At 33.4% G+C, this 17863-nt stretch overlaps 2 protein-coding genes across 2 annotated transcripts; one reads left to right on the top strand and one right to left on the bottom strand.

The window, feature by feature from the left end:
* Positions 1-2303: 2303 nt before the first annotated feature.
* On the top strand, positions 2304-5018 carry LOC133695067 (mitochondrial outer membrane protein porin 2-like). The gene is made up of 6 exons (XM_062116837.1): positions 2304-2464; positions 2546-2613; positions 3568-3678; positions 3767-3853; positions 4099-4307; positions 4440-5018. Exons 1-6 carry the CDS (start codon positions 2416-2418, stop codon positions 4744-4746), a joined length of 831 nt encoding a protein of 276 aa, XP_061972821.1. The 5' UTR covers positions 2304-2415; the 3' UTR covers positions 4747-5018.
* Positions 5019-14118: 9100 nt separating this feature from the next.
* Positions 14119-17643, bottom strand: LOC133694503 (probable xyloglucan glycosyltransferase 12). Its single transcript, XM_062116042.1, has 5 exons — positions 16389-17643; positions 16005-16313; positions 15564-15854; positions 15312-15425; positions 14119-15214 (listed from the first exon to the last, which is right to left on the bottom strand). Exons 1-5 carry the CDS (start codon positions 17151-17153, stop codon positions 14588-14590), a joined length of 2106 nt encoding a protein of 701 aa, XP_061972026.1. The 5' UTR covers positions 17154-17643; the 3' UTR covers positions 14119-14587.
* Between the last annotated feature and the right edge of the window lie 220 nt (positions 17644-17863).

Below are 17863 nucleotides of genomic sequence, written 5' to 3'. Positions count from 1 at the left end.
ATCATGCAATAAATAAAGTCATAAACTTCATTTTTTTTTATGTTTTTTTAATACTTAAGTCATTAATGTAAAACACACACATACACACACACACACAGACAACATTAATCATATATTTTGTTATCAACAAAATCATAAAGATTGGTGTGCATCCAGACTAATAAAAAGTGCTTTTTACACTAACCAACCTATATTTGTATTTTTATAAAAAGAGACATAGTTTAATACTAATGATTTTGAAAAATCTCTTCATAATGGTGTTATTCTTTGTTGTAAGCATACGAAGATGTGTTCTTTAATGATGTTCTTAGTGATTTACTACCTATTAGAAGAATAAAACATCAAATTGATTTTGTGCCGAGAGATATAAAATCTAGAGGAGATAAAAGATCCTTAAAGACAAGTTGATAAGCTACTGAATAAAGGGTACTTAAGGGAGAGCATGAGTTCATATGCAGTTTCAATACTACTTATGTTTAAGAAAGATGGGTTTTAGAGGATTTGTATTGATTACAAGGTTGCCAACAATATTATAGTAAAATATAGACATTCAATTTATAGGCTAGATGACATATTAGATGAGTTACATGGATTATATATCTTTATAAACATTGAATTAAAAAACGAATATCATCAAATTAGGATGAAAGAAAGATATGAACGAAAATTATCTTTAAAATTAGATATGGGTTATATGAGTGGTTGTTTATGCGATTTGATCTCACTAATGCACCGAATACATTTATAAGATTAATGAATCATGTATTAAGTGCATTTATAAGAAGATTTATTGCAGTCTATTTTGATAATATCTTCAAATACAATGAAAGGTTAGATGAGTATATTAACCCTTTAAGTTTTGTGCTTGATGTTTTGAGGAATAAAAAACTATATGCCAACTTAGAGAATTATACTTTTTGCATAGATAAATTTATTTTTCTTGGCTGCGTTGTTAGTACAAAAGATATAGAGATGGATGAAAACAAGGTGAAGGCTATCAAAGAATGGCCATCGTCTAAGTCAATTAGTAAGGTAAGGAGTTTTCACAGTTTTTTTTTTTGTTTTTATAGGCAATTTGTTAAAGATTTTTATACACTAGTTGCACTGCTCACTGATTTTTTAAAAAAATCTATTGATTTTAAATAGGGTAGTGAACAAAAGAGTGCATTCAATTTGATTAAAGAAATGTTATATTTTACGTATTTATTAGCATTGCCTAACTTTTTTTAAGAGCATATAAGATTAAGTGATACATCATAAATAAGTATTAGAGTTGTTTTAATGCAAGAGAAGCGACCAATAACCTATATTAGTGGAAAGCTAAATATAGCAGCATTGAAATACCCAACCTGTGACAAGAAGCTTTACATATTGGTTATAACTTTGGAGACTTAACAACATTACTTATGGTTGAAAGAGTTCGTTATCCATACAAATCACGAATCATTGAAGCACTTGAAAAGACAAGTTCAGCTGAATAGAAAGTATGCTAAATAAGTGGAGTTCATTGAGACATTTTCATGTCATTAAGTAAAAGCAAGGTAAAGATGATATTGTGGTTGATACTCTATCTAGATATGTCATTAAATAAAAGTAAGGTAAATGATGATATTATGGTTGATGCTCTGATATTGTGGTTGATGCTTTATCTAGATATGTCATTATATAAAAGCAAGGTAAAGATGATATTGTGATTGATGCTCTATCTAAAAGTCTTGATATAAATAAAAAGGTTGAAATGATGAAGAAATTCCATAAAAGTGTTTGACAACAAATAGAAAAGAAGAATGAGCAATATGCGTTTAAAGCCAATAAAAGTCATAGAGATGTTATCTTTGAACATAGTGATTTGGTTTGGGTGCATATAAAAAAAAATGATTTACCGCCTATAAGTAATCTAAGCTGCATCATAAAGGGATGACCCATTCTAAGTCCTTGAACGGATTAATAACAATACATATATGTTAAAAATTTTAGGTGAATATAATATTAATGTTACATTTAATGTTTTTTAATCTTTCTCTTTTTTATATAGGTGACAATTCAAAATTAAATCCTTTTAAAAAGAGGAAGAACAATGAGAATCATTAAAAAAAAAACACTATATGATCCATGCTGAATAGATTAATTACAAAAATAAAAGTAAATAAGATCAAAAGTCTTTCAATTGGCTAATTTGAGACTCTTGGTCAAGCACGCTAGTAGAATTGGGCTAAATTATCCATGTAGCTTGTAAAGTTGGGTCTATTTTCCACGTAGCTTGTGAATTGGGCTTCAATTTATAGCTTTGTATTTTTTTTTACCTGCTCTTTTTAGTTACTTGGTTATCTGGGAACTTTTCAGAACATATCAAGGGGGGAAGAGAGAGAAGGCAAAGATCCGTGGCTCTCCAGTCTCGTTTTGGCAAGACCAACCATGAGCAAAGGACCTGGACTCTTCGCCGATATCGGCAAGAAAGCCAAAGGTAATCAATCAATCTATTTCTATCTGTGAAAGAAAATCAAAATCAATGATCCGACGATGATTATTTATTGGTGACATGTAGATCTGCTGACCAGGGATTATAATTCTGATCAGAAATTCAGCGTCTCTACTTACAGCGATACTGGAGTGGTATGTGTTTATGTGATTCTTTGTTGTTATGTCTCACTGATTTTCCTTTCTGGATACTTAATTTTGACGATTCCGATCAGGGTTTTTCTTTCTTTTTATATATTTATACGTTGTGATTTATCTTTCGAATCGTGATTTGAGTCAAATGCTGCTGTCCTGCCTTTCGAATCTCAGTCCACTCTTTATCTCTTACTTCCAAGGAATCTAGACGTTTGTATTTTAAAAGAAAACCTAGCTGTTCTTCTGATGTTTGGCTAATTCACTAATCTTTCTGCTTTTGTCCCGTCAAAAGGATAATTAGTGTAAAAGTAGAGAAAGGCTTTCCAAACTGTTGCATAGTCTCCATTTTTTGCCTAAAAAAGTTGAGGGAATGTTTGCAACCTTCTCAAAACTAACAACAATTGATGCTGTGTGAAAAGGGTGTTTAACAATAGAAATGGTCTTCAGAAGGATGTGTAAGGTAACGAAGAAAGGGAAATATTTTCTCAAAATAAGAAATTCAGTGGCCTTACTCTACGGCTAAACGGTTCTAATGCTCTAAGTGGATACTATTGAAAATTTAGAACAACTAGTGATGTTATTCTAAGGCATTTGGTTTAACTTTCCATGTGAGTGGAAACATGTTTTATTCCGTTTCTATCCATTTTTTCACAAGTGTAAAGAGCGATGTAGCTTTTGGAAAATGAAATCTCTAATGCAACTAGCTGTAAGTTATTTTATGAATCATGTTAATTATTCTTTTCTACAATTGAGTGATGGATGGAGTTCTGGCTACCATATATGGCTACGTGAATGATTTTTTAAACTCAATTGGTTTATGTTTTTGTTTTGAACTTTAACTATTTGGGGCGGTCACTTTTTTTTGTTGCCAACTCTGTACCTCCTTAAAAATGCAGTTGGGAAGACTTCCATCACCTGCGCTTTGTGATGTTTGATATGTTTTCTGTTTATCAGGCCCTCACATCAACAGCTGTGAAGAAAGGAGGACTCTTAGCTGGGGATGTTGCTACACTGTACAAGTACAAGAATACTACATTTGATGTTAAAGTTGACACTGAGTCCAACGTATGTTGCTTCTTAAAGTTAAAGAAAACACCACCTGCATGTCCCTTGTTTCAAATAAGCATCTTACTCTCTCATTTCATTCTGACAGATTTCAGCAACCTTGACATTCACCGACTTGCTTCCATCAACAAAGACTGTTGCTTCGATCAAATTACCTGACCATAACTCTGGCAAGGTAGGGAGCTGGGCATCTTTTAAGCTTGAACTCCTCGAAAAGTAAAAAAAAAAAATGAAATAGATGCTGAACTTATGATCAGGGGAGAATTGTTCTTTTTTCTGATAGGAGTGATAATATTGCTTGTGCCTTGATTAGTGGTGGAGCAGGGCTTCGACCCAATCTGACACCTACCTGCTAACTTGAAACTGTTTGTAATGATAGTCTTGGCTTTTTATATTTCTTTCCTGCCCTGTATTTTGCAGTTGGAGTTTCAATATTTCCACGACCATGCAACTTTCACTACTGCTGCTGCTTTGAACCAATCTCCAGCAATTGATGTTACAGCCACCATTGGTACTCCAACAATTGCTTTTGGTGCTGAGGCAGGCTATGATACTACTTCTGGTAGTTTCACGAAGTACACTGCTGGCATCAGTGTAACCAAACCTGATTCTTATGCTTCAATAATTTTGTACGTCTCTAGCCTCATTGGCATCCCAACTATGCTAGATATTGTATTTAAAATGTGGAATTTAAATATATACACTTGGAAAAGATTGGTGAAATGTATTACACTAATTCTTATTTGCTTTCTTTCTCACAGAGGTGACAAGGGAGATTCTATTAGAGCATCGTATGTGCATCATCTGGATCTGCTGAAAAAGAGTGCTGCTGTTGGGGAGATCACAAGAAGGTTTTCCTCTAATGAGAATACTTTTACTGTTGGAGGGTCATTTGCTGTTGATCACCTGACAGTGGTGAAAGCCAAGCTCAACAATCATGGGAAACTTGGGGCATTGGTGCAGCATGAGGTCATACCAAAGTCAGTGCTGACAATTTCCAGTGAGTTTGACACCAAGGCCTTGGACAAAAATCCCAGGTTTGGGCTGGCAATTGCTCTCAAGCCCTAAAGGTTGTCTGCTATTTGATGAGGCATTGTTTGAATCCAATTCTCATTTGTTATATTTTTTTTTCTGGATGGCACTTGGAAAGGAGTGTCAATAAGTAGCTCCACATAAACATGTTTCGAGGATCATGATGACTGGATGAATTGATTTGATTTTTAGTTTTACCGTGGTCCTCTATTTGTAGGTGTTGGAGGCATTTGATACTTGCATAGTCTACTCTTTTCCCGCAGAGAACTTTAATTCTGATTTATGGGAATTTTGGCCAATTGCATTTATGATTCGTTCGTCATAATTCAGTGGTGGCTGTTCTTTAAGAGCACTCCAGTTGCCAACTATGTTTAGTTTTTTATTTTTCATGCTTTTCTGCCATGTTAGAATTGCTTTAAGCAATATAGCAATACAGTGATTCTTTCAATTGATCAGTTATACAGCAACGCCCTGATGTCTCCGCGATATCATATCAATAACCTATATTTCTTTTATAGCATAATAGCCAGATCTAGATTTATTCTTGAATAGGATTGGGCCTTCCTTCACTTAAACAAAAGTAAATAAATAAATAAAAAGGAACTTCACAATGGTGATAAAGAACATCCACCATCCAGTTGGTTTTTTTTGTTCGATGGAAGGGATTAGATCAATCTGTTTCACTAAAGTTCTCTCTTTGTAAATGCAGAAAAAGGAACTTCACAATGGTGATAAAGAACATCCACCATCCAGTTGGTTTTTTTTGTTCGATGGAAGGGATTAGATCAATCTGTTTCACTAAAGTTCTCTCTTTGTAAAATGCAGAATCCCATATTACTGTATATGCTTCTCAATCTGTTCTTTCTTGACCAAATCCTCCCTGGTCTTGTGGTTTATGCAACAATGTCCGTGGATAATGCCTTGTTATTTTCTGTGGTACTGAGATTCACTGGTAATATTTGCTAAGTGACACTTATGGACCTGAAAAAGGATTTAGTTACATTAAAGTTTCTTTTGGACTTGGTTTTTACAATGATTTTTTTTTGGGATTTATTTGGCTTACGGCAGCTATTTAACAATCAACTTTTTATAATTTAATTTTTTGTTTCTGTCTCTCATTAGTATTTGTATACACCAGTGTTATGACTTGTGCACGTACATTCACAGCAAGTGGACCATCTTATTTAAATCTATTATTCTTATTGTTACATGTTATTATTCACTTTTGACCCCATAAAAAATCAAGAAAAAAATAGAAAAATAGAAAAAAAAATTCAAAATACAAGAGGATATATATGAAGAAAGCCTAGAATATTGCCCAAGTTGGTGGTAAAGAACCAAAATGACAAGTGGAAAAGTTGGAGGACTAAAATATATAAGATTGGTAACCCAATTTTGATTGATAAAGGGACCCATTTGTGAAAATATTTTTATTTGGCATAAAGAAATACATTTGGATAGGTAAGGACTCAATGAGAATTCAGGAAGGCTTAATTAATTTTATTAAATACGTAATTGCAACAAAAATTAATTTTTGAAGTCAATCTAGGTTTTAAGGCTTTAATTGAAAGAAATTAAAGTCTGGGGTTTGATTGCAATTTTAAAGAGTTAATTTAGTCAAATCAGGGGCTTACTTGCATAAATATTGAAGTTTGATGAGTAATTAGGGACTTGATTAAAGAAATCCAACCATCAAGGACGAAACTGAAAAAGGTGCGTGAATGCAGGGGTTAAAATTGTTCAATTGGGAGTTTGTTGATCAATTGAGGGTCAAAACAATTTCATAACCAAGGACTAAAATGAAATAGGCGATCAACTTTGAAGCTGATGATTGAGTTTGACATAGGTGAAATTGCATGAAATTAAGAGTTTGGAAGGCAATTACAGATGCAATTAAAAGCAATTAGAAGAACATGACTAAAGTGAAAATTTTCAAATCCTAAAATAAAAACCCTAATTTACAGGGTTTAACCTAGACGACATGTTGTTCAACTACTTTTTAGTTTCTTCTTAACAGTTTTAGCTAATCGAGTAGGCACCTTCAAGCGAATGAATGTGACATCTTTAACCACCTAGAGGATTGTAACCACCACCATTAAACTAAAAAACACCCCCTCTACAAAGATCAATTACTCTCATCAAACGTTTACATCCATCTTCTTCAACAAACTCAATAACATCTTGTCCCTGATCAACCATCACTGCATTTTGAGATTCTTAATTGATCGAGTTGGCACCTTCAAATGAATAAATATGGAGTTACATACCTCCAAATTGAGTAAGAATGGATCCAATCGAAAGGTATGCTTCTCCTCTACCAAGTTCAGGTGGTCTTCAATGATGTTTATATTAAAGTTGCTCCGACGAAACCTCAAAATTGGTCAACTCAGTCAGCTTTGACTAAGATACCTATTTATACAAAACCACTCAACTTTTTCGAGTGTTCACACATAAAAATTCCCATAGAGTTATTATCAAGGTTCATAAATCTTTCATAAAAAATTAGAAGGTGAGGGATGCATGCCTTTATCTCCAAGCAAAATAAACCACCTAGGTAAATTTGCTACAAAACCACCATCCCAAAACCATTGAAGGACAAAGGTTCCAGCTTTAACATTTGTCCAGAACTCTCTTATTTTGATCAAATGGCTAAGTTTTGATTAATCTATGTTTGAATCCATCAAGAACCCTAGTAAAACCATATAAATACCCCCTGGAAAATGAAAAAAAAAAGAGGAAAAACATGGAGAAACACATTGTGAAAAAAAATGCTAATCTGAAGGTTCAATAGCCTAATATAGAGAGTCTAATAAGCTTTGGAATGAAAAGATAGTTATAGGGAAATAAGGAAAGAAAAGAGAAGAAAAACAACAATACATAGCTAGCAAGCTTAGAGAAGTTATAACCATGTAAAAGTTCAAGGGTGGAGCCTATGTGACCTACCTATTCATGTTTTCTTAATGTTTAAACCTCTTTTGATATTGTTTAAGCTTATCTTGCATTTTTTTGGTTTGATTTTGGTGCTAGAATAATTTGAAGTTTTTTCAGCAGAGTTTGTTTTGTTTTTGTTCTTGCTTTAAGCATATTTTAGATTTCTCAAGCTTTCATTATAATAATTTTTTTAGTTTTGGTTAATAATGTGTTAGTGAGGCTTGCACCAAAGACATAGTTCTTGGCTTTAATGCTTGTTTAATTCCGTGTTTTCATTCAATAACATATTAATGATGTATTTGAGGTATTTTAATTGGTGTTTGAATCTGTTTTATAATAAAACAATAAGATGCATATGTTTATGGGTTAAAGATTTTGGAAGCATGTTGATCAATTTATGTTTTTAGTGCAAGTTCATGATTCATACAAGTATGTTTTGACATATAATTGTTAAAAATATCAAGTTTTGAATCCAAATAGCATGACTATGTTTGTTGTTTAGCTTTGATAGTTTTGAACTTTGAAACTTCATGCATGTTATTGATGATTTAATGTTATTTGTTAGTTCTTTGAAACTTCTTAAATATGTTTAGTGCAAGTTCATGGTTCAAACTATTTGTATAAGTAATAGATAACATCACTACAATCCTCAAGTGGCATTTCATGCTCCTTTGATTTATCACTTTTATATTCGATATCCTCGTGCTCTCTTATAACTATAATCCTTTTGTTTGGACATTGTGAAGCTATATGTCCACTCCTCAAACACCTGAAACACTTAATATCATGGTTATAATTAGATAGGATCTCGAATTTACTTTTTATTTTATTGGAAAAATGTTTCCTCCAAGCCTTAGATGATTCGACTTTGTTACCCATGGTATTAAACTTTGACATGGTAGCCCCCTCTCTCTTAAATCCAGCTTCTAAGATGAAAAGGAATCTGAATTATCTCTTTAACATGTACTCTCATTTCACTTTAATCACCTCTCTATCTTGATAGCCATATGAACTATATCTTCAAGTTTAACATAATATTACAACTTAGTCATATTAGTTATCTTTTTATTCCATCCATATAAGAACCTTACCATTATAATTTCTATATCCTCCATAATATTAGCTTTAAGTATGACAATCTCTATTTTCTTGTGGTAATCCTCCACACTCCTAGAACCCTAAGACAAACTCTACAATCTTTGATATAGTTTCCTATAATAATGATCAAGAACAAACTTTTTTCTTATGACTATTTTCATCTCATCCCAAGTCTCTATGAGATCCTTTTTTCATTTAAAAGCCAAAATCTTCATTTTAATACTGCCCAAATCTTCATTCAAACCATCTCGAAATCCATCAGTTATATCTACTCTCCTATGGTTGAATTGCACAAGTGAAAGAATTCCTTAAGCCTCTGGTTTCTATGTGGCCAAAGCCTACCACTATAGTTTTCGTCAAAATTCTGGGACTCCCTAACTGTATTTTTAGCTATAAATTCTTCTAGGGGTGAATTTTCTCATCTCGCAGATATTCTTCATTTCAAACCCTTATGGTATGATTCCTTGAAAATTATCCATTTTCGTTCTCAAACCATTAATCTTACTCATTACTTTGGAAAACCTTATATTCATCAGCTCTAATTGTTGTTACATGGCCAAATAACCTCATTCGTGATTATTTCTATCTTTTGGTAGTAATGATTCACTCTTTGTTGACATCATCAAGAGTTGAAAATTAAGTTAGTAGCACATGCACCCCCCCTGCATGCACTTTATCACATGTTTACATTCAATAAATGTCACTCCTCTCATTTTCACACAATATTTGGCTTTTGACTCTAATATGTTCACCTTCGCCTTTTACCAGTCAATTCTCAATATTTCAGTTCTTTAAGGAACTAATTCACAACAAATAAAAGATTAATAGCTTAATAAAGCAATAAAAAAATGTAAAGAATCAAGAAGCAATAAAACTGAAAATTATCAATACAAAACTACAAATACAAAATCATGAATATCAATACGAATTCTTGCAAAATACGAACCATATAAAGACATGAAATAAAATACTACAAAGACTAAGAAACTAATGATATAAGAGCTAAACAACTCAAAATAGTAGAAACTAATTAAAAAAGACAATGATGCAAAAGGTTGATGCCTTTTGTTTGTCTTGGTTTTTATCCTTTTTAAGTAAATTTTTTCATTTAATTTAGTTTGTTAATGTTTAATTTTTTTCTATTCAGTTATCAAACTTTCATGATACAAATTTCGGGTTTGACGGGTTAGCCCAATTAATTCCAAGTAACCCGTCAATTTTTTTTTCTATTTAGTTATCAAACTTTCACGACATGAATCTAAGGTTTGACGAGTTAACCTGCTTTGAAGGGTTAACCTAATTAATTCAGATTTTTTTTTCTTTTTCTTCATTAATTTTTTTTCTTTCTTTTGGTTTTTTTCTATTTAATTATCACACTTTTATGACACAACCTTACAGTCAAACCTACATCCAAGGCTATTGGATCTGATATTGCAGCCAAACCCACTTAAACTTGGGTCATGCAAGTTTAATGTTATTATTAATATTATAAATATTACTCTTAGGTCAGGCATTGCAGCCAAACTCAAGACTCTTGGATATAGATTTACAGAAAGACCTAACACTTTTAAATCTTAGTTTTTTTTATATTTTTTATGTAAAAAAAATGACCCGCAACATCGCGCAGGTAATGTAACTAGTTAACAATACTCTAAAAGGCGTGGGGAAAGTATTGTAGCTTTCCCCACGCCTTTTATGCATCGGTGTTTCACTGTGCACTGCACAGTGCACAGTTAAACTCTTAGAGCTTGTTTGGCTATGCGACTGCGTTTTAATTAAAATACAGTTTGCAGCCGTTTGGTTAAAGGAAAAAGTTATATACTGTTTATGGGTCCCACTTCTTTTTTGCGTTGGAAACGCAGTTAAAGAAAAATAAGAATTCCTTGCTTTTTTGCACTGTTCATGTTAATTGCACTATTCAATAAATAGTGTACAGTGGTACACTGTTTATGTGAACAGTGAAAGAGAATTGCATTGTTCACTTAAAAAATAGTGAACAATTCTCTTGCATTGTTCACTTGCACTGTGTGAAACTTTTTTTTTTAAGTGTGTTAATTTTTTTAACATTTTTTTTAAAAAACTAGTTTACAGTGAATTTTATACTTGATAATATTTTATCTAATTTTATTATACGCTAAAAAAATTATGGAAACTGTAGTTCTTGTCGGATGTATTTCAAACGTAATGGAATTGTAGATGGTTTCATGGAATAATAAAAAATATTTTATATAAAGTATGATTTATTTCATGATGTAATAGCAATAGTTAAATACACAATATTTAAATTAAAAATCATCAATATTAATATATATTTTGTAAAATTATTTTATAATAGCAATAGTTAAATCCAAAATATTTAAATTAAAAATCATCAATATTAATATATATTTTTAAAAATTATTTTATAATCTCAATTTTAAAAGCATTATTGACCAAACATATTAAATTACTTTTTCTTCAACCTCAATTTCAACCACAGTTTTAACCAAACACCTATTTTTTTCAAACCAACCTTAACTAAAAGTAATTTTTATAAAACAACTTTTTTCAAACCACAATAGCTACCACAATACCAAACACACTCTTAACTGTCTTTTTCTTGTTTTTCATTTTTTTCATTTTCATTTAATTTTTTTCATTTTTATGCCTTTATGGGTTTTTTTATTGCTTTTTTTATGTTTTTTTTTCTTTTAATGAATTTTTTTTTAATTTAGTTTGTTAATGTGAATTTTTTTTATTTAGTTATCAGACTTTCATGACACGAATCTCGGGTTTGATGGGTTAACCCAGTTGATACATATTTTTTTTCTTTTTCCTCATTAGTAAAAAGCTGATGCCTTTTGTTTGTTTTTGTTTTTTCCTTTTTGATTAATTTTTTTCGTTTAATTTAGTTTGTTAATGTTTAATTTTTTTTATTTAGTTATCAAACTTTCATGACACTGATCCCGGGTTAGCCCAGTTAATTCCAGGTTAACCTGTCAATTTTTTTTTCTATTTAGTTATCAAACTTTCACGACACGATCCAAGGTTTGACGGGTTAATCTGGTTTAAAGGTTTTACTCAGTTAATTCAGATTTTTTTCTTCTTCATTAGTTATTTTCTTTGTATTGGTTTTTTTTCTTTTTAATTATCACACTTTTATAACACGACCTTGTAGCCAGACCCACTTAAACTTGGGTAATGCAAGTTTAATGTTATTATTAATATTATAAATATTATTCTTAGGTCAGGCGTTGCAGCCAAACCCAAGATTATTAGGTATAGTTTTACAGAAAGATCTAATATTTTTAGATTTTTGTTAATCTTATTTATACAAAAAAAAATAACCCGTGATATCATACCTGTCATGTAACCAGTATATATATATATATATATATATATATATATATATATATATATATATATATATATATATAATACGTTGATTTTGGCATATTAAGGATGGCACATGTATGGGCCTGTGACCCACTTGCCTTCCGTATCGAAGAAAAACCACACAGAAAACAAAAGCCACATGCCCATCAAATTGACAAGGTGTCAGTGTCACAACTCACAACCACACCTTCCTTATGTATGCCACTCGTCTGAGTGGCCCCTGACTCCAATATTTAATGTCATATTATAAACTACAAAAAGTTAAAAACTAAATTAGTGTAAAAAAATTAAAGATTTTTGTTTCCAATTTCCTGTAATTTAGCCATGCCAAAAAAATAGTCAAATTCGAATATATTTTTTTTAACCTAGACTAATTTAATAATATAATTATAAAAAAAACACTAGCATTAATTAAAAAAAATCAACAATAAAAAAAACACAAAAAAATACTAGGTTTCATAACCTCGATCAAATATGATAAATGAAAAAAATTAGAGGATGAAATTAAAAAAAAGTCTTATAAATTATTTCAAATAAAACAAATAGTAATCAAAAGAATAAAGATCAAATATGAAGTAAAAACAAATTGAAAGGTTTGGCACAAAAATCAAGGAGAAAAAAAAATAATGAAAAAAAAGGTCATCAACATCAAACCAGAGGTCCATTAACCAAATACTTCTTCCATGCATAGAGAGATTGCTAAGGAGATTCCAACATCGTCTCGTAATTCAATGTTCGGTTGTTGTGTGTAGTTTAAAGCGCGTAGACATTATCCACGCGCTGATGCTTGCAATGCACACCTCAACCATTATTTTTAATAATAATTATATTTATTAGATTGCCAAATCATCCCTTAGTCAACTTGGTAATAATATTAAAAAAAAATAATGAAAAGATAAAAGCACATGTATGCCGTTAAACAAATTTGGCTTTTTAGGGTATTTTAATAATTTTGTTATGTTTTGAAAAAGTAAAAACCCATAAAATATACATGTATTAAATGAAAATATATTTTATATCCATGTGTTTTTATAAAGATTGATCTTATTATCGTCATCGATATTTCAAAGTCTATAAAACCCAGAATTTATACAACCTTGCAAGGGCTAGCTGTCACTATAAGATCTCTAAGTAGTATAAAATTATAGGTGAAAATGACATTAACCACTCTTTCCTTTGCATCCACATAACCACATTGGTTCAAGGCTATACGAAGAAAACGTCTTTTTCTCCATTACCATTTCTAACTTAAGTCCTCTTCTAAACTCAATAAAAAATAAATAAAATAAAAGCATGTTTTGTAGATGCATGTGCTATTAAATGCAGCATTCTAAACTCTCTAGTCTTGCCACATGTCTCCGAGAAAACTTAATAATATCTGTGGGGTTTTTCGTGAACCCCATCGTCTTGAATTTTGGAAGTGCTTTCAAGGAGAGTAGAAAACGAGTCCATATCACGGCATGGCCCAGCTGCTTCACAGTCAGAAAAAAGGCTAGACACCTTTGAAATGTGCCTGCCAGGCTTAAAAACACGTTCCCGTGTGCATCCCAGTTACTTGATTGATCTCGTGCATATGCTTGGAAAGCAACTCCACCGAATTATTATTAGTTTTAGCTTAGCTTAGCTTCACGCGCTTCTTGCACTCTATGATCCAATGAGGATCTCTCTATAATCTTCGATTCTGTACTGATATGCCACAAATTTGATGATGATTTTGGAAGAAAGTAAACTTGCTTCAGCCTTTCAATCCATAATTATAATAAACAGTAATGTACATCTGCCAGGTATCACAGCACCTGAAACCAATATATTGCTCTTGAAAATTACAAAGCGCCATCATAAAAGTTGGCTCATTCTTTGAAAATGCTTCTGATCACAAATTCAATTAGATAATTTAGGCAAGTGCTCGGTGATTTGTTAGGTGTCGGTGGTCTGTAGGAAGCAAAATAGCTGCTGGTTTCAGCAGAGCAATTCGAAAGCAGACAGGCAAAATTTACACCGCCATTACTAAAAGGGATTAACCGCTGCTTGAGTATCATCAAGCTGGCATCAATTATAGCCAAGGCAAAGATAAAGTACGATGAACCTTGAAGCTGTCACTTGATGTTTGAAAGCAATTTTTTCTTACAAAAGAATTGACCGAAAAACGAAAGAATAGGAAAAAACAAAGCAGAAAAGTAATAATAAAGAAGAAAAACCTTGCATGTGAAAAGAAGCATGAACACTATCTACCCTATCTTTCATTCCCACCTGCAGTCATTCTTCTGTCCATGTAACACCATATTTTCTCATGTTGAGTGGGGAATGTACTGGGGTTCTGGAGGGTTGGAGGATAATCAAGAAAAGCAGCACCCCCAGCCCAGATCAATTTCCCCATGTAATTTTTCCTCTCAGTGATAATCATATTTGTTGTCCACCCATTTCGCCCATGTTTTTATCAGCATTCTATCTGACAAAACCTATCGTGCTTCCTTCACTGAACCTGCTCGCCTATCAAATCTAGGCCAACAAGCAAGAAAGATATCCCTTGAAATAGCAAGAAGTAGAAATGAATCCCCTGAGCAGAAAGCAAACTCCTTGCTGAAGCTGTTAAGAGAAGGAAAGCCAGTGCCAGCTCTTTCATATATATTCTATTATGCTTCTTTTTCTTCTTGTCCTTTTGATCTTGTTGCATGATTTCTTCCTTCAATTCTTCAAGATTTGGCTCTGAAGAACCCCTTTGATGCTTTGTCTCTTTCTTCGCCAAGGAAACAAGATCACCCTCAGAAGAGCGGCCAGACTTCTTAGTAACAACCCATTCATAGGCACTTCCAAGCTGGAATAGGCCAGAGATCATAGCATTGAACTTGGTCACTGACATAGTGTTTTCAAACAGAAGGTAAGGGACAATGAAAGGGAAGGATTTGGGGGCTGGGAGAATGTTGAGAAATGACATGGTGGCTGGAATGTAACACACAACCCATGCTGGGAGCTCAGCCTCTGGTATAAACATTGTCATGGGGAGAATTATGCAGAAGAGCGTGAAAGAATAAAATGGTAGGATAAGCTTTCTGAGCAGAAAGAAGAGAAAAACCATGTTGAATTTCTTCCATATGCTGATCTACAAAAGACCAATATAACAAAGTCAGCAAAGAGAGCCAGCACAAAAACAGGGAAAAATTGTAATTAGAACAAAGAGTATTTGAAAAAATATATACCTTGGATCGAATAATAGCAGGTAAACAGAGTCTAAACAGCTGCATGGGTCCAGAATGCCATCTGTGTTGTTGCTTTCTATATGCTTCATATGATTCAGGCAATTCACACTGACACTGAACATTAAAAAAAAAAAAAAAAAACTGTTAAACCACATTAAAACCATTGACTACTACTAGTTTGGTGACAAACTCACTGAAATCAATGACAAAAACATCCAGTAATATAAAACTAAAAAGAAATATTTATTATACCTCAACATCATTGAGGAAAATGAACTTCCAGCCATGAAGATGGGCACGAACAGCAATGTCCATGTCCTCAACAGTAGTCCTCTCTAACCAACCACCAGAATCTTCCAAAGCTTTTATCCTCCACACCCCAGCAGTCCCATTGAATCCAAAGAAGTTGATGAAAATACCATTAACTTGCTGCTCCACTTCGAAATGAAATGCTAAATTAATGTTCTGCAACCTAGTCAACAAGTTCTCATCCTTGTTCACAAAAGACCACCTTGCCTGGACAAGCCCTAGCTCCTCATTACCCTGTAATGCCACATTCAATTTCAATACTTGCGTCTTTAATTACTAGAATGGTTGAATTAGCTGCGTATCCTATTATGCCACAGAATTTCACATAAATCAACTCAAATTCGATCAAAATAAATTGTATAATAAGGAATCAAAGTGAAGTACCTTGAAGTGAGGGACTGTCCTTTTAAGAAAGTCGGGGGTTGGCTGGAAATCGGCATCGAAAATAGCCACAAATTCATAGTCTTTGACATAGCTACAATTCATAGCAGACTTGAGATTACCAGCTTTATAGCCATCTCTAATTACACGATGCCTATACAAAATGTGGGCACCCTCTTGCTGCCATTTATTAACCTCCTCTTTAATCAACAATTGCGTAATTGGATCATCAGAATCATCTAGAATTTGTATTAAAATCTTCGATTTCGGCCAGTCTAAATTACACACAGCTGCTATAGATTGTTGATAAACCTACGAAAAAAAAGGAATAAAACACCAAGTAACCAAATAAAATTAAAGAGCTGAAAATGTGAAATTTGAAGTTACCTCTTTCTCATTGCACATGGGAATCTGGACAAGAACCATGGGAAAAAATCCATTTTCACCAGATTCAAGATCAGCAACAGCGTCTTGTTTTGGGATTGGTTTAATATTCTTAAACCGGATCCAGAAACAACCCACGCAAAGAACAAGTCTGTCAATACTCTGGACAAGGAAGAGCACAATACACGCATTGGCTAGAAATTGCAAAGGAGGAGCAAGATACTCCACACGAAACAAAACCCACCGTGAATACAAGGAATCAAAGATATCTTGAAACCCAAATGGCATCGCTAATAAGTACTGCAATTGCAGATGTGGAGCTCCGAAATGCCACCCCTTAAAATAAGCAGCAACTTCAAATCCTAACAGCAAAACTGATAGCCAAAGAAAAATCTTGATGAAAATATAGAATCTAGTTTTCACTGTTGGGTTCTCATTTTCCCGGTCGATGTCGGTGGTTTCGATGTCCGTGCGGCCAGAGTGGATGCGGCGCTTGATAGCGGAGCCGAGAGTGACCATTGCGGTGGCAATGGAGGTCAAGCAACCGGCAGCCTTGTGGGCTTTTAAGAGAAGGACCCATGTAAGTTGTTTAGCGTTTTTGTTACGTGATTTGTCGCGGCCGAGTCGACTCGGTGAGTCAGTGATTAAGAAGTCTTCTTCTGATGGACCTTCAAGCTCCACCATTGACCAGTTTGGGTTCTCCATTTTGACTACAACCGGTGTTCCTCTATGGCTGTCCTTTGCCCACCAGTCAAACAAGGGTGCCATTGTCGTTTATTTGAGATTCTGATCTTTAAAACAAAACAAAGTTTTTTTTGATTCACAGGGGAAAGGAAGAAAAGCGTCAAAAATCCGATCTTTTTATTTGTTTTGAGGCTAAAAAAAGGGCTATAAATCCTATAACATAATGCGAGACGGAGAACGCGTGGAGAAGGAAGGGGAAAGCAACCAGAGCGAGAAGTCTCTAAATTACGGTGACATGGGGAGACACTTTATAACATAACTATTGTTGAGAGTTTTTCTTAGAAGATGGAGAGGGAGATAGAACAATTTGTTTATCGAGAGAGGGAGAGAGAGTCAGGAGGGATGGCTGGGGACGAGTCCAAAAGAGCTCCCACTCAATTACAGCTTTCAATGGGATTATAGAGAGAGGGAGAGTGATGTCCAGAGAGATTTGATTAGGGAAGAGAGAAAAAGGTAACAGCTCAACACGTCTTTTTGCTAGAGAATTGAGAGTTTTTGATTCTTTAAAGGGAATCAAATAATTAATTTTATAGATATTTGGTGAAATGTCTATAAAGATTAGGTGAGGGAGGGAGGGAGGGTCTGGAGCCCCTTTGAGTGGAGACCACAGAGAGAGATGAATTGGAGCGCAGACACGCACAGAGCACGTCCTGTGTCAATGTCGAGGCGAGAGAGCTTGCACTTCCAAGCACTGTTATGGAAAGAAATCAACCATAGCCCGGATTAGGGCATGC

The sequence above is a fragment of the Populus nigra genome, chromosome 5 (assembly GCF_951802175.1).
Source record: "Populus nigra chromosome 5, ddPopNigr1.1, whole genome shotgun sequence".
Lineage (NCBI taxonomy): Eukaryota > Viridiplantae > Streptophyta > Magnoliopsida > Malpighiales > Salicaceae > Populus > Populus nigra.
This window is presented reverse-complemented; position numbering and strand designations above follow the sequence as displayed.

Excerpts from the sequence above, each read along its gene's own strand:
- LOC133695067 (XM_062116837.1), top strand. The coding sequence starts at position 2,416 with ATGAGCAAAGGACCTGGACTCTTCGCCGATATCGGCAAGAAAGCCAAA. Across the intron at positions 2,614-3,567 it reads CTTACAGCGATACTGGAGTG|GCCCTCACATCAACAGCTGT; the intron begins GTATGTGTTTAT and ends TCTGTTTATCAG. Across the intron at positions 4,308-4,439 it reads TCTTATGCTTCAATAATTTT|AGGTGACAAGGGAGATTCTA; the intron begins GTACGTCTCTAG and ends TCTTTCTCACAG.
- LOC133694503 (XM_062116042.1), bottom strand. The coding sequence starts at position 17,153 with ATGGCACCCTTGTTTGACTGGTGGGCAAAGGACAGCCATAGAGGAACA. Across the intron at positions 15,855-16,004 it reads GGACAGTCCCTCACTTCAAG|GGTAATGAGGAGCTAGGGCT; the intron begins GTACTTCACTTT and ends GTGGCATTACAG. Across the intron at positions 15,215-15,311 it reads CTGCTATTATTCGATCCAAG|ATCAGCATATGGAAGAAATT; the intron begins GTATATATTTTT and ends GGTCTTTTGTAG.